Source organism: Falco biarmicus, chromosome 8 (assembly GCF_023638135.1).
Source record: "Falco biarmicus isolate bFalBia1 chromosome 8, bFalBia1.pri, whole genome shotgun sequence".
In the NCBI taxonomy this organism is placed as follows: Eukaryota; Metazoa; Chordata; class Aves; order Falconiformes; family Falconidae; genus Falco; species Falco biarmicus.
This window is the reverse complement of record NC_079295.1, coordinates 50,019,098-50,034,241: the sequence shown is the minus strand read 5'-3', so window position 1 is coordinate 50,034,241 and position 15,144 is coordinate 50,019,098. Positions and strand designations below refer to the sequence as shown.

The 15,144-nt window shown below is 36.4% G+C and overlaps 1 protein-coding gene across 5 annotated transcripts in view; it reads left to right on the top strand.

Moving 5' to 3' along the window:
- Nucleotides 1-15,144, top strand: part of TENM2 (teneurin transmembrane protein 2) — a 698,288-nt gene that overhangs the window by 369,605 nt on the left and 313,539 nt on the right. For all 5 annotated transcript variants that reach the window (XM_056349860.1, XM_056349859.1, XM_056349858.1 and 2 more), the window contains exon 5: nucleotides 11,020-11,103. In XM_056349860.1, coding sequence (XP_056205835.1) covers nucleotides 11,020-11,103 — 84 coding nt within the window. The remainder of the gene's footprint in view (nucleotides 1-11,019; nucleotides 11,104-15,144) is intronic.

Genomic DNA, 15,144 nt, shown 5'->3' with positions numbered 1-15,144 from the left:
CTTCAGTATGCGCTGATCTTTTACTATATAGAGAAATAGTGAGGTATGCTGTCATCATTTTGCATGTGTGTGTAACAGAGGCCAGAAATTCGTCTGGAATGTTTTGTGGGGAATCTGGTGATTCTGTGTAATAGCACTGTCTTCTGCTATGGTTTAGATGACTTTTATCTACCCACCAGAGGCTATTTCAAGATAAATTGCCAATGTGCACTGTATCTTTTTACTCAGTCACTGCTAGGTGCAGAGTGCCTGTAGTATTTCCAGAATAGCACTTATGATAAGGAAAAAGTAGGCATAAATGGGCTGCTGAGAATTTATTGTTACTCCTAGTTCTGTTGATGAGGAGCCTTGCCAACACAGTGACTCAACTGCCTGTTTAGGGAACAGGTAGAGCCTTTTCTAGCCGGTGTTTCTCCTCCTCAAAGATAAAAATAAGAGTTGGTGACTTAAGGATAGAGTGAACAGGAGCTAAGACAGCCTGTCACTGCTGAATCTTGTCCTGACAGCTGCCTTAGCAGAATGCATTTGATAAACTGTGATTGACAAAATACTTGAAAACGGCAGCTTAAAACTGAATTTGTGAGCATGTGAAAGTAGACAGGATAAAGTAAGAACAGTCTTAGGAGCACACAGAGCTGTCATTGCGCACATAACTCTCTTTAAAATTGAAAAATAGAGAGCTGTAGGGCAACCTAGACTATCCTAATATAACTATCGAGATTATTACTGTAATTGAGCCTTCATTTGTAGCTAGGTCATTACACAATATTTTGTGCTTGTTTATTATACAAAATCTAATGCAGTAAATTAATTCAGTGGTAGAGAAGGGAAAAAAAAAATATTCAGCTACTAATTGTTCTGAACTTTTGGAGTCCATACATACATTTTGAAGTTTTATGGTTCGTTTTGATACTGAAAAAAAAAAAATTGACAACAGTGGACCTCATTTCCCTGACTTCACATTTTTGGTTTGAGAACAACTAGAAGTTTCCACTTACGGCAAATTAAGCTGGGAATTCTCCAAAAAGGCAACCCTTCTAACACATCCTACACGATTTGGGTCATTCAGAGGGCTTTTTTCTTAGGTGGGTTGTCTTTTCTATTTCAAATCAATATTGGCTCCTTAATTCTTTACTAGTAAGTTTATATGCCATTCCAGAAGGTTATGGAAATGCATTACACTACTCCTGTATAAATACTAGGATGATTTTCAAAGTACTTTCACTTCTGCAACTGAATTTTATATAAGATACACAGAATACTGCTGGTATTGCCAACTGCAGAATGCTGTGGCAGTAAGCAGAGAGCACAGTAGTCTCCTTTCCTTTGTTGATTCAAGACATTTTACTGCACTACCAGTTGATGCATTTGTTGGTGTTCATTCTGTTTCACATTTGCATTTAAATTCCTGTGAAGGAAAGATAAGATAGAGGTAAACAAATGATGCTTATTTGCTCTTCAATTGAGCTCCTATTAGACATGTGACTTTGAGAGAGAACATTGGGGGAGAGAATTCCTAGGTATTCTTTACAAACCATCATATGTCCATTCAGTCTCCAGCAGATTTCAAAAGGACATATCCCTGAGGTTTTAATGAAAACATAAATCAACAGGGAATAACTAAAAATACCCTTAAAATGAAAAGGAAACTAGGTCACCCACCACATGACTCAGTATACGTAGCTTAGATAGAATATATTGCAGTGTTTTTCGTATCATAAATATCCTTCTGCTACATGTAGAAAGTATTTGCTATGTTTATTTACTCTAAAATGTTATTCCTTCTGAGTCATTGTGTCTAATGCTTTCTCTCTCTAACAGTGCAGAGCATGAACTTGTAATATATTTATGTATGTCCAGGCAATTCTTATGGCTCTTCTATGAACTTGTTTGTGGAAGCTGGGCAGTTGTTAAGGCTAGGTTCTATCTATCAGGAAACAGAGGAGTATATTTATTACTGGCCTACATTGTATGCAGAGGGAAGCAGTTACCTTGATGCGTAAGGTAAATGTACACTGTTACATAAAAGAGCTGACTTTCTCTGAATTTTTGAGTGTGTTACACCCTCCTCCTGTACTTTGCTGTTCCATTCCCAGGGAAAACTTTATTTTGGTGAGCTGGGAAAACAGCTGTGTGCTGAGGTGGTTGTTTTCTCTGTGCCAAATGTCACCCAGGGTAGTGAAGACACAGAAAAATTTCCCAAACAATCTCATGATTCTGAATGGGTGGGAGAGAAAATGTCAGGTGAAATTGATAATTGTTGAAGAAATACGATGGGCTCTGAATTGTCTGTTGTTATTTGGGAAAATTATGTTAGTGCAACAATGGACAATCCTGTGAAAGGATATCCATACAAAATTAAAATAATGCACACAACCCCCTTCTTACAACAAACAAGAGGAACCAGTGGGAAGTTTATATAAAGAACAAAACAGAAGACATCATCACTGCCACTGTATAAAGGTGTGGGGTGTCCGTACCTTGAACAGTATGTTGAATTCTCATTCTTCCATTTAAAGAATGATGTAGTAGAACTGTAAAAGGTAAGAGCCAGTGAGATGGGTTAGCCAAGATTGGCACAGTTTCCTTTTGAAGAGTGACTTTAATATTCTTCAGTGTTAAAAAAACCAACCAACAGCTGGTGACATGATTGGAGCCTGCGCAGTGGTGAGTGCCACAGAGAATAAGGAATGATTGTTCGCTGCTTTTTCCCCATACGGGGAGTATGCAACATCTAATTAGCAAATGGTAAATCCAAACTGAACAAAAATCTACTTCATATAACATTCAGGGAGGTTGCTGGACTTCTTTTCCATGGACTTTGTAAATTGTCATTTACACGGGGTCAAAGCCAGACTTGAGAAACCGATGGGAGAAAAATCCAAGCAGAGCTGTTGAATAAAAGTCTGAGAGACAACATCCAAGAGTTTCTGACGCTGTTCTGAAGGATTATTTCATATGTGTACTATAGTTTGATACTTTTCCTTACCCTACAGATGTGATAAAAGGTCTTTGATCTGGCTCACGACAAGTTGTACTTACATTCTTTGTCAAAGATTAGTGAGAATAATTTTATTTAAAAGCTATAGGGCAATCTCACTATAGAGGCTGAAGAGAGAGTTGATAAAATTTGAGATTTGAGATTGAAATCTTGTCCTTTGTAAATTTTTTTTCCCAACAAATAACACAGTAAGACAGTACGTTTGTCTGCTTGTCTTCTCATTAATTGCATGTCAGTTCTTCAAAACTGTTTACAGGCACAGATGACAAATTAGATTTTACCAACTAAATTACTTGAAAACTAGAATATGATTTAATTCCATTCCCCCCCCCCCCCCCCCCCAGTAGAACTTGCTGTAGAAGAGAGATCGGTAAGTAAAAGTAGGTCTAAAGGTGGTTGAGGCTCATCAATTAATTAACTTGCCATAACAATTGAAAAACAAACAGTAATTCTTAACAACAAAGAACATAATTGTATAATGAGGAAGTCAAATGCTGAAGTTATTACTTTAAAAACTGCTTTGTTTTGTAAGGCATTATTATTGCTAGAACATAGATCTCAATCTCCAGCCCCCTCAGAACATAACTGTGTGTATTTGTTTCAGTGTTTATATTTTTAGGGGCTTCCTTGATTTTGAATGAGCAATGAGCTACAGTGTTAGAGGCATATGGGGTGTTGTGGGGCTGATAGTGTTCAGGTCATAGAAAAATTACCTGCTGTATCAGTAGGATTAAAGGACACTTTGATCCTTTTTACCTTTTTTGGTGCATATGTCTTAGCTTTGCGCTGTTCTTTTGACAGAAGAAATCATGTTTTGGTGGTTTGCTTTGTTTGTTTTGGAGGAGAGGCAGGGTGGCACAGCACCCAATATGTGGTTACAATAATTTAGTCCTATCAGAATTGCATGCTTGTACCGGAAAGCCTTCTTTCCATTGTTTTATGAATCCCTTAATGTTTATTTCACAGCTGTCACAGTACTCCGTTCTGCTGACATTAGTTGATAAATTAAAACAAGTGCAATCTCATCAAGAGCAGATAAGTTTGGTTTATTCCCTTACAAAAGAAGCGCAAAGTATGAGCAGATAATTTTTACTGTAGAATTTTGGTTGACTTACTCTGTCTTTACACTTTCAAGCTGAAAAAGTACAGGATCATAGAAGGATAGAATGGTTTGGGTTGGAGGGGACCTTAAAGATCATCCAGTTCCACTACCCTGGCAAGGGCAGGGACACCTTCCACCAAGGCAGGTTGCTCCCAGCCTCGTCCAGCCTGGTCTTGAGCATCCCAGGGATGGGGCACCCACAGCTGCTCTGGGCAGCCTGGGCCAGTGTCTCACCGCCACCAGAGCAAATAATTTCTTCCTAATACTGATCTAAATCTCCCCTCTTTCAGCTTAAAGCCATTCACCTTGTCCTGTCCCTACAGGCCCTTGTACAAAGCCCCTCTCCAGCTTCCTTGTAGCCCCTTCAGGCACTGGCAGGCCGCTGTAAGGTCTCCCTGGATCCTTCTCTTCTCCAGGCTGAACAACCCCAACTCTCTCAGCCTGTCTGCACAGGATATCAACATGTATCCCACAACAAAGAGAAAAATCTTTCAAAGGTATTCTTTTTAGTATTTAAATTCTTTTTAGCCATCTCCGTACAGATTTTATTTCCAGGGATTTGTGTACTGCCAGAAGTGATGAGGAACAGCATGCATGAGCGCTTTAATTGGAATGTGCACTGGTTGTAGTGCAATGCAGATACCCCCCTCTAAATTTAAACTTTGCACCTGAGCACTTTTGTTGTAAAACATTAGTAAAACAAAAGAATGTGAATTTTGTCATCGTATTTATGTAGGGATACAGTGTTTAGTGATCCCCTCAGATCTGAAAAAGTGATACTTTCACTAGGAACTGTTTAGTTTGTACTTTGGTGATTTAAATTCTGCCTGTTACCTGAATTATTCAGGTATTGGTCTTTCCAGGCATTACATTTTTGATCTAAAAACATAGTCATTGGAACAAGGCTGAATTAATAGTAAAGTGTTATTTGGGAGTAAGACTTGCATGGAAGAGGTGTTAAAGAAGGAGAAAGCAACCTTAGAGTACCTGTAGTTGCTACTTGAGACGGAAGCTTTTCTTAATTTTTAATAAATTATTCCCACGAGAATTGTGGCTTGTGGTTTTATAAATTATGGGGATATTGACCTGTAGCTGAGTCATTGACCTGTATGGGGATACTAACCCTTTCCTAACAGCATGAAGTAATAGTTGTTAAATTGACCCTTACAAAACCAGAAGGAAAAAGCATGAAGAGAAAAAAAATGTTATGAAGTCTCATTTAGAATTTTTCTTTTTATAGGAGTCAATGATGGTGTTGAATTAAGAGGCAAGTATGAATATTTCAGTCGTTAGGGCTTTGCTTTTCAGGGGCATTTGAGAAGATTCATCCAAATTACCAGTGATTTAGTGGCGTGATTTTTTAGTGTTACAGTGAAATTGATTGAAACTCCTATGTAGACATATGCATTTGGACTTCAGAGGGCCTGTATTTAGTGTTTTTTTTTAAATAAGACAAGTAGAAACTAATTAATTTGACTAAATAAATCCATTCAAATTTTATTTTCAGTTCACTTTAAGTTCCTAAGTGTAGAGAGGCTTCTGCAGAAAGAAGTGGACACATCTGTGCATTCTACTAAGTGCCAATCTGAATTATGCATGTCCCGGTGATTCTTATGGTACTAGTACACCCTAATGCTTCTATTAGTCCACAGGAAATAAAAATACGAAATGAAAGTATTTCTCATTTCAAGTCCTGTACTGTTGTATCTAATGTAGCTAATTGCTTAGTTGATTCTGTATAAAAGACATTGGCAATGCACTTTGAAAATCCAGCTCCTGGTGCAGTAGATCTGTGGCTGGTCATGTTTACTAATATTTAAGATGTCAGAAATAGCAATGTGAGTCAAAAATTCTACCGACTCTCATTTCGTAACCTTACCTTGGGTAGTCTGAGGAGAGAGAAAATGGTGTATTTGCTGTTGGGGTTATGGAATTATAATAAGCTTCAAACAGACTTGTACTAATACTGGAGCATTTTCTTTTGTAGTGTTTGTTATTCTTGCCTGAATATTTGGTGGTGTGCTAACATATTTGTGTGTACTTGCAAAAGATAAAATATGTCTTGTGGATATTTTGTGTTGGAGAATAATTCTGTTTGAAAGCTGCTAGTATATTATGCAGGTAAAGCTTTTTAATTTTAATTGGCTTGGTGAATGTACTTCAGAGCAAAAAATGAATACAACTTCTGTAAAAGACAAAACAAAACATTGGATATAAAATGTGCAATAGAATGTAGTAGCGTTAAACAGCAGATAGTAATTCTGCCAAGAAAATACAGGAAAAGAGAAAATATGTGGTGCTTTTATTGCAGAATAGTTCATATTCCCATACTTTTGTGCGTGATTTTTGTATTACTTACTTTTTTATAATTTCTTCATAATCATTATTTCCCACCAGAAATGCAGCATGTATAGGTTAAGAGTACCACATGTGTTACATCTGTCCAGTAGGCTTGATCCAAAACGTTAGGGTAGAATGTGGTGAACAAACAAAACCAAAAAAGGTTATTTGAGGGAAACGCAGAGCTTTGACTTGCCCAGCCCTGAGGAAGAGAGTTCTGTCAGTTGTTACCAGTTTTGTCCTGTTCCTCAAAACCCTTAATGATCAGTAATAAATCTTGAGCAAATAGCAATGAAAATGTGCTAAGGTGCTAACAGAGGAGCAACTTCTGCTAAGTGAAAGCGTTCGATAGAGAGGAAATCAGAGAACACTGGGGGAAGCCTCAGCCATGTAGATGTGACAGGAATGGAGCCGTGTTCATTACTGGATGTTTTTGTGTGAATATTGGGAAGGAGGGGAAGCAGCTTGAGAAATTAAGGGTATTTGTTTGTAAGACCTTCTCTTAATGTTTCTGAGGTGGTAGTTTATAAAAATAACCCATAATTTTTACTTTTTTTTTTACTAGTAAAAATTGGGTTATGCCACTTTGGTAAATAGAAAAGGGAAGATAAGAACAGAGCTTGGGCTCTGGTCATACTTAAAATTCCACGGCTGTTTTCCAGATGAATGATAAAAGAGAGGCATAAGAATTATGGGTGGAGAAAGTAAGCCTTTTAAAATGCGAAAGGTTTCAGTACTGTAAAAAAGCCCACAAAACCTAAACAATGTGCTGTCATCTTAGAGGGTCGAGCATATACTGTGTGATCGGTGGCCAAGCGTTTAGTGATGCCTGTTGGGAAATGTTAAAAATTGAAATGCCAGGTTACCTGACTGAACTAATAAGGTTGAAATTTTGTAGTTCGTAGTTGGGAGCATCCATTCAAGCCGGACTATAAAGAGGGAAATTCCAAAGGAAGAAAACAACTGGGAATGGGGTGGTGGTGGTGAGGGAGTTGGAAGGGAAAAGAAAGAAGAGAGAGGAGTGATACTTGCTCTTGGAGAGGTAACAGTTACGGGTCGTTGTCAAGCCAGCTCGAAAGAGGAACCATGAATGAAAAACAACATGATGTTTGGTGACCAGCCTCTTTGTTGTGAGAGACATGTCCTGTGGGGCCCGATGCCCCACGGTGAGCTTCGGCTGTGTGGCACCGCAGAGTGCGGGGCCGGAGGGAGTAACTACAAACTTTCTTTGTCAGCCTTCTGTTTGGGGGCACGACATAGTGTAGGTCTCATCAGAGTGCCAGGCCTCATGGGAGACTGTTGGGGTGTGAGGGAAGTGGGGTAAATGTTGAAAAGTAATGGAATAGTGAAATAGAGCATCAGTTTCTAAACAGGCTGCTGTGAGGAAAGGAGAAGAAAATGAGTTTGCTGAATATCGTGCAGAAGACAAGCAGCTAGGCTGGATATCGTATACCTCACAAGAGACTGCTTTAGGGATCGCAGTATTTGTTTTCTCCCTTTTCAGAAAGTGTTGCAGGTATTTATACTATTATTTAAAATTAGCTGTATCGGCATTGATTTTTAACTTCAGCTGGGTCTTGAGACAGCAAGCCAAAACCTGCTACTCATTCGTCTTTGAAAGTAACGCATAGAAAGCGGATTTCTTTCTCTCCGCCACTCCCTGTAGGAGCAAATAGGCCTGTGGACATTGTGGGGGGTTCTGGTTTGGAAGGATGTATAAGAGCAAGGCACAGCAAATTCATACAGGTTCTGTTTCTTCCAGCAGTGTCTGATAGGGACTAAAATTAACTTAGTGATTGAAAGAGTTACTTACAAAAGATATTTTTTTCCTAATTTTTGGCAAGGCCAAAGATTGTAGGTCATAGTCTATTATTTTCTGTCTGATAATTGCAAAATCCATTACTGTCCCTTTGAGATGTTTTTTATAAAAGACTGTACTAAATCTGAATAAAAGCCTAATAAGTAGATTAGTTAGAACAATAGTCCTCATGAGGATGTTTGATTCCGAGTGTAGCTTCTAGAGATAACCCTAAATGCAATTAGGTTTAACTCCCTGTGAGTGTCAACGAAGGTAATAGTGGTGGAGACTTCCCTTTGAATGACACTATTTTAAAAGTATCTCAACATTTAAATTATTCTTTCCTTTGGGCATGGGTAACAAACTTTTTTTTTTTTTTTTAAATAGTTAGAGAAACAGAGCTTGGAAACTTATGTTTTAGCCATTAGTTTTAGATGCTTCACATCAAAAAGCTTCCTTGGGGGAAACAGTTTGTTGTCCTCATCTGTACCCTTTGTAGTTGTAAGGATCAAATGTCCCAAGGTGGCCACCGACAGGTAAAAAGGGAAAATAGCACATTCAGTAACATATACAAGTCTAAAGAATAATGTGATAAAATATCAATAGATAAACTGTTGATGAATTAATTCTGTTTTTTCCTCTTGAAAAAGAAATAAAAGCAAAACTTGTATTAAAACAAGAATAGAGTCAGTAAAGATTTCAAAAAATTACATATTATAGGGTATGATATAACAGAAACTGTAGAATTGCAAACTACTAAATTTGTTTAATTTAATTGTAAGTACCATAGAAGAATTGCACTGTATTTAAGAATGTGGTCCCATTTTCACATAAAAGAAGAAAAAAAAAACCCAAAAGCTTAGTGAAACAAATCCATACCTTCCATTTTGATATATTCCTGTGTATGCATATGTTTACTTATATTTAATTTCTCCTGTTTTTAAAAGATGACAAATATAAAAAATAATCTAATCAATTTTTACTATTATATTTTTGGGAAAATTGCTGGTGACACCAAAATGAAGGAATTTGCAATGATTTTTTTTTTTTTTTACTAAAGTTTTTGTATTAATAGTCATTGTGCTCCGCACTTCACATACCTTTGCTTCACTTACATATTGTTCTTGGAATTACCTTTCAGTGGCGCATTCCTGAAAAATCTTTTACTTTTCTTCCTTGCTTTCAAATCAAAAGTCTGTATCATCAAAATCAGAAATGAACTAATTAGACATGAGCCAAAATACCTGAAAATGACTTAAGGTCATAACACATCCAGTTTGAATTTCACATGTGGCGTTTTATTAAACTCTCTTTTTTATTGTTTGTAAAAGTATAACTTGTCCCTTAAAATTACTTTTTACCTCCAAAGCCAGCAATGTGAATGAAACTCAGGAGCTGCTGTTCTTTCATATTGTTTCTGTTGCAAGCATTTTAGGCCCAAAATATTTGTGTTCCTAACAAATAGCTAATTTGTTAGGAGCTAATTTATTGCCTTACATCTTTAGCGTGTGAAATGGTTTATTTTCTGTTGTTTTGGTCAGCTGTTTTTTTACCTTTAAGTGTCAAAGCATTGTCTTTTTTTGTTGTTGCTGTTTGCATGTAATAAATTACGGTGGTATACAGAACATATTTTCATTGTTGATTCTGGCGAGTCTTGGGTGCAAGGTTAAATTATTATCTTGTAACAATTACTAAGGATTTGAACCTGAGATGTACAAAGTAAAATAATTTCCCAGTGAAGCCTTAAAGGCAGTGAAGAACAAGAACTAAAGTGACCATATATTAATTATCAGGCTTCTTGTCTTTGGTTTGTGCAAGGAAATTCATGTAAACAAATAAAAATAGATTTTATATTTCCTGTTTACTACATCTGAAAACTCTCCTGTAACGAGATTCAGTAACAATTTTCAGTTGATGTTTTGCTTTTCAAATGGAAGAGGACTCCTTAATTACGTCATGTTCTCAAAATGTAGGTGTATTTGAATTAGTTGTAAAACCAAAAGAAGTCTGGGGTTTCTTTAGTCAAAGAGAAGAACCATGCTGAACCAAAGGATTCTTTCTCTGTGTGTGTATATATTAAAAACTGCCTACCTAAAGCTGGAGAGTTTTTGTGAGACAAAAAAGAAAAAAATATTGCCATCCTTGCAACACTGCAGTTCCATTGGTTCATGTCAGAGATGTAGCAGAGTGAGCCTGACTATTTTGATAGTCCATGTACAACTCACCATGCTGCTGCAATAAACATGTAAGAAGTGATTTGTTACGTCAAAAGTGTCCATTTTCCTTATGTATCTGAAGAGTCTTTTGAAGATAAAAATTATCTTTTAGAAGGATGTAATGATGCATACTTGGCTACAGGAATAATAGATAATACACTGAAAATAAATTAGTATGATCCTAAATACCTACTGTACAGCATGTATGGAGATTCGCATGGACTTCAAGTTAAATTGTAATGCACATGTTATAGCCAGTTTTTTATGTCCTCTGTCCTTTTACTGGTTAATGATACCAACCGTGGGTACATGTACCTCCTGCAAAGCAAGATTTCACCAGTACTACTGCTACTCAAAATGCGTTTTTATATGTCATTGAGAACAAGCTAAAAGAATCCTTAATCTCTAAATAACAATGAGTAATGTATTTTTTTATTATTCAGAAATGCTTTGGGTGGGAGGAGGTAAAACATTGTTGGCTGTGTTACACTACAGGTGAATGGAATGGAAGAAAAGGAGAAAAAGAGCCATCTCTAAAATGTATTTGTTTTATTTCATTTAGATTTTCACACACACCTTTCTGAGAAATTGAAAGACAGACAGACAAGCTGGCAGCAGCTGGCTGAGACAAAGAACTCTCTAATACGTAAGGTTTTTATCTTGCTTAAACTGTATTCCTTGTAATCTTAGAACCTAGTTTAGAATTTGTGGGTCTTGCAATGATTAATCTAGTTTTGTTTATGTTCTGTTTATTATGTGTTGTGAGATATTTTTCTGTGTTTGTTTTTTTCCTCCTGGGTATTTATATTCTGTTGAATAAACCTGATCTCTCTTTCCTACTTATTTCTATTTCATTGTGTTGAGTATTACCTTCCTGGTTTGATTGAACAAAGTAAAGCTGGGGTTTTATTTGGAGTCTTCACTGGGTGGTGAAGGAGCTGCATTTTCCTTGAACTGATGTTGCTTCATGGGATAAGGCTTATTAGATGGAGAGGAAGATGCGTGAGAGGTGTCAGAGCTGGGTACGCATAGGCATAATTTAAAAGCAATATGGTACCTGTATCTAGCAGTATTTTCACAAAGGTAATTACCGGTGTTTTAACCCATTGCTAAAAGCTTGCATGTGATAGATGTCTCTTCAGCAATTGGACTTTCTAAAGAAAGATGTAGTGATAATTCTGTTCATCTTTAGTCTTGATTTGAATTCTTTTGACCTAAGAATTTCAGATTCAGACAGTGACATTTAGTGTGTCGCTGAAGTTTTGTAGCTTAGGTGCTGTGCAAAGCAGTCTGGGGGTTTTGTTTTGGTTTTGTAGGGAATCACCTCATTGCTAGACAATTTATTTAAAAAAAAAAAAAAAATCACTACTCCCCACGCACACATATCTTTTGTTTCCCTGAGAGCAAAACTCCTTTGAGAGGAGGAGGATGTTCAGAAAAAAGCTTGCAATGAACTTTTTAGCAAAAGAAGAATTTAACGAGTTGTAGTAATATAAATTCAAAGACATCTTAAGGAATTTTAGTGCAAAGGTAATGATTCAGCAACATCTTCCTTTTGATGTTTCTTGAAGTCAAAACTTGGTTTCCATTCATTGGATATGTACACTTATACTAACTATAGTATCACTATGTGCTTTTACTAATTTAGCAGGGCCCACTTCATAAAAAGTCCTTTGCCCTCAACACTGCAATTTTTGCCTTCTATTTGATTGCTTAATGAGATGAAAGATATATTTTGATATTTCATTCTTTTCTTCAGTTGCAACTGTGACCTACTATGTACATGAAAGGCACCTTTCCATTTGGGATTTTCATTTAAGCACTTAAGTAAATGCTTTGCAAAATTAGGGCCCTAACCAGGAATATTATTCTCCTTGTTTAATATTTAAATAAGACATAAAACAGGGTTTTCTTGTCACCCCCAATTTGATTTTCTGATATCCTTCTTTCCATAATTGCTTGATTGTTGATAAAAACTATTGAATGACACTATGCTTTGAATCTCAAACAGTGTCTTAGAAAATACTGGGGCAGTTTCTTATGTTGGATTCTGGAGAGTACTGAGCATCTGTGACCATTTCATAGTTAATGCCCCCCAAGAATGCTTAGTGTGTTTTCAAACTGGAAATAAAGACTGTTGTTTGTATTTCCATGCTTCTTAGATGAGTGGGAGCCAGAGCATTTGGTAGAGCAATTAAATTTCCATAATGCTGTTATATAATGGTAAAAAATGTGCAGGGTGGTATGTGTATGGTTGGTAATAAAGATGAAATTAATGAAGAATGTAAATGGTCTTGTATATCTCTCTGCATTTCTGAAGCACTCATGATTACTTGTGTTGCGGAAAGGATTTTGGCACAGGTGCAATGAATGAGTTATGCCATTTGGGCCGTGCTAGATCTCAAAAAACAATACTTCTGTGATGCTGGAAAATGCACTGAAAAGTTTTGCCCTACAAACTGCATGCATCTGAATAATGTCTTTTCTCATTTGAAGCTTTGAGGCTTTTCATCAAATGTTGTTTCTCTTAGATTTAGTTGTTTTCCCTGACAACCTAATACCCTTCTCAAATCAAACAAGTTTGTTTCATATGTTGCTTTTAATATTTGGTATTGCATTTGTTCAGAGCTCTAGAAATTAAGAATGAGAATGTATTAATAACTATAACAGCAAGTCAAGAATATTTTAGGTTAGTATTCTCACCTCTGGCTTGACAGTAACATGCATGTAAGAAAATAACTTGAGAAAAGCAGTAGAAAAACTTGGTATTTTTTATGAGTCTAGTTAGTTGTACATGCTAAATCTGATGTATGTCTAGCAAAATAGTTGGTTGTATGCTCTAAATGTGATAAGAAAAGTACAGTGAGCTTATAGATCCAGATGTGCTGACTGGCATTGATGTCAGCCAAATCTATTATGTTAATAGTTTAAGGGAATTGACCAAACCCAAGCTTTATCTCTGTTCCTTTTAAAAAGTGCCATAGGATTTTTTACATCAGTCTGGATGGTGCCAAGACCAGACAGATGGCACTAACCTTGGTTTAAAGCTGAGAGTGCATCCAAATAGTGTTGCAAAGCTTTCAGTGTGCATGTTGTGTCAACAGAAGAGGGTTTTTTGTATCACCATAAGCAGAACCCTCAGACTTTTCATTTTAAAGGTACCCAATTATCAAGTGTGCCTATTTAGTGGGTGGGTTGCTTTGCAGTGTTCTAATAAAACGTTAGGTTTCTTGATCTGCTTTGCTTTGCTTTGCTAAGGAGAAAGATGCCACTGATGCAGGCCAAGTAGTAATGGAAAACAAGGAGGTTAAGTGCTGAACTTATGTTATAGTGGTATTATAGTGGCCAGTGCTTCAGAAATGCAGGCAGAAGGATTGTTGTCAGATCCATGTTTAGACTGTGGAAGAAAAAAGGATAACAGCATTCTATAGGAAAATATCTCCCCTACTTAGTGTTTGGAGTAGACCTAAATCTCACCTTTTCTGACAACTTCTTCTCTGGGAGAAGAATCCTTAATAGATGTTAAAAACAAACACACACACACACCCCAAAATCTACCTCATGCTAAGCATCCAGAATGAAAAAAACACAAACAAAGGAATCAAACCACCCTGGGTTTCTTTTTATAGCTGTAAAATAATGTAACAAAAGCTCAGAGGTTTATCAAAATCATTAATTAATGCTTTTAAAGCATTCACATAGTGTAATGTTGAGCAATATATAAAAGCAAAAGAAGAAATTCAAGTGTTCTGCTTAAGAGTATGATTTGAATAGGACACAGAGAGGCCTGTACTGCTCGTTAAATAATAAAGATAAAATGATTGGTTCCTTATATAGTGTGTGCAAGGCAACCTGAACATTAAGTGCAATAGAAGACTTAACAGGGAGGGAGAAAGGAGGGAGTCAAGTAATTAAAAATATGTTGAAGGGCATTAACACCAGTTACAGCTGTTGTCATGTGGTTTAATCATCTTTCCTGTTTGTTTCAACATGATGATCTTGAGTAAACTGTGAACATATAAAACTGGACATTGTAGTGGAGTCCATAGTTTCTGAATTAATGTATAATGCTGTCAATACCAAAGGGAGATTTGAATGATGCTACTTAAAAAGCTATGTATTAGATATGTTGTTGCAGCAAATGTCCAGCTCTCTCAAAGACCTATGATAATCTGTGATCTGCAAGTAAGTTCTTAAAGTAATTCTGGGATGTTATCAATTGAAATGTAATGTAATGAAGATAGGGATTGTGCCTTTTCTGAGGGAAGAAAATGGATTGGATTTTATCCTGTGCTTATGAGATTTAGATACAAAATGCAACCGGTTGTATGGGAATTTAATTTAGAAGGATGATCTCTCTGTGGCATGACATTTGAAATAATCAGTGAGAAGGGTAGACTGAAATCCAGTAGTGTTCAGATATAAGTAAGTTCTTTTACTTTGAAAAGTGTAATTACATACTGTGTATGGATACTGTTTATAATGTGTTTATAATAATTCTGTTTAAATCACAGTAGTGAAGAATTCCATTCAATGCTGCTTTTAATGTGGCTTTGCGTTATGGAGAATTATATGAGTTTGCATTTAATTTTTTGGGTTTCCATTTTAATGGAAATTCCTTCAAAAATGCATGAGCAAAACCTGGTTTTATAGTGGGATTTTAGCAATGATTTCTTTAAGTAGCCAA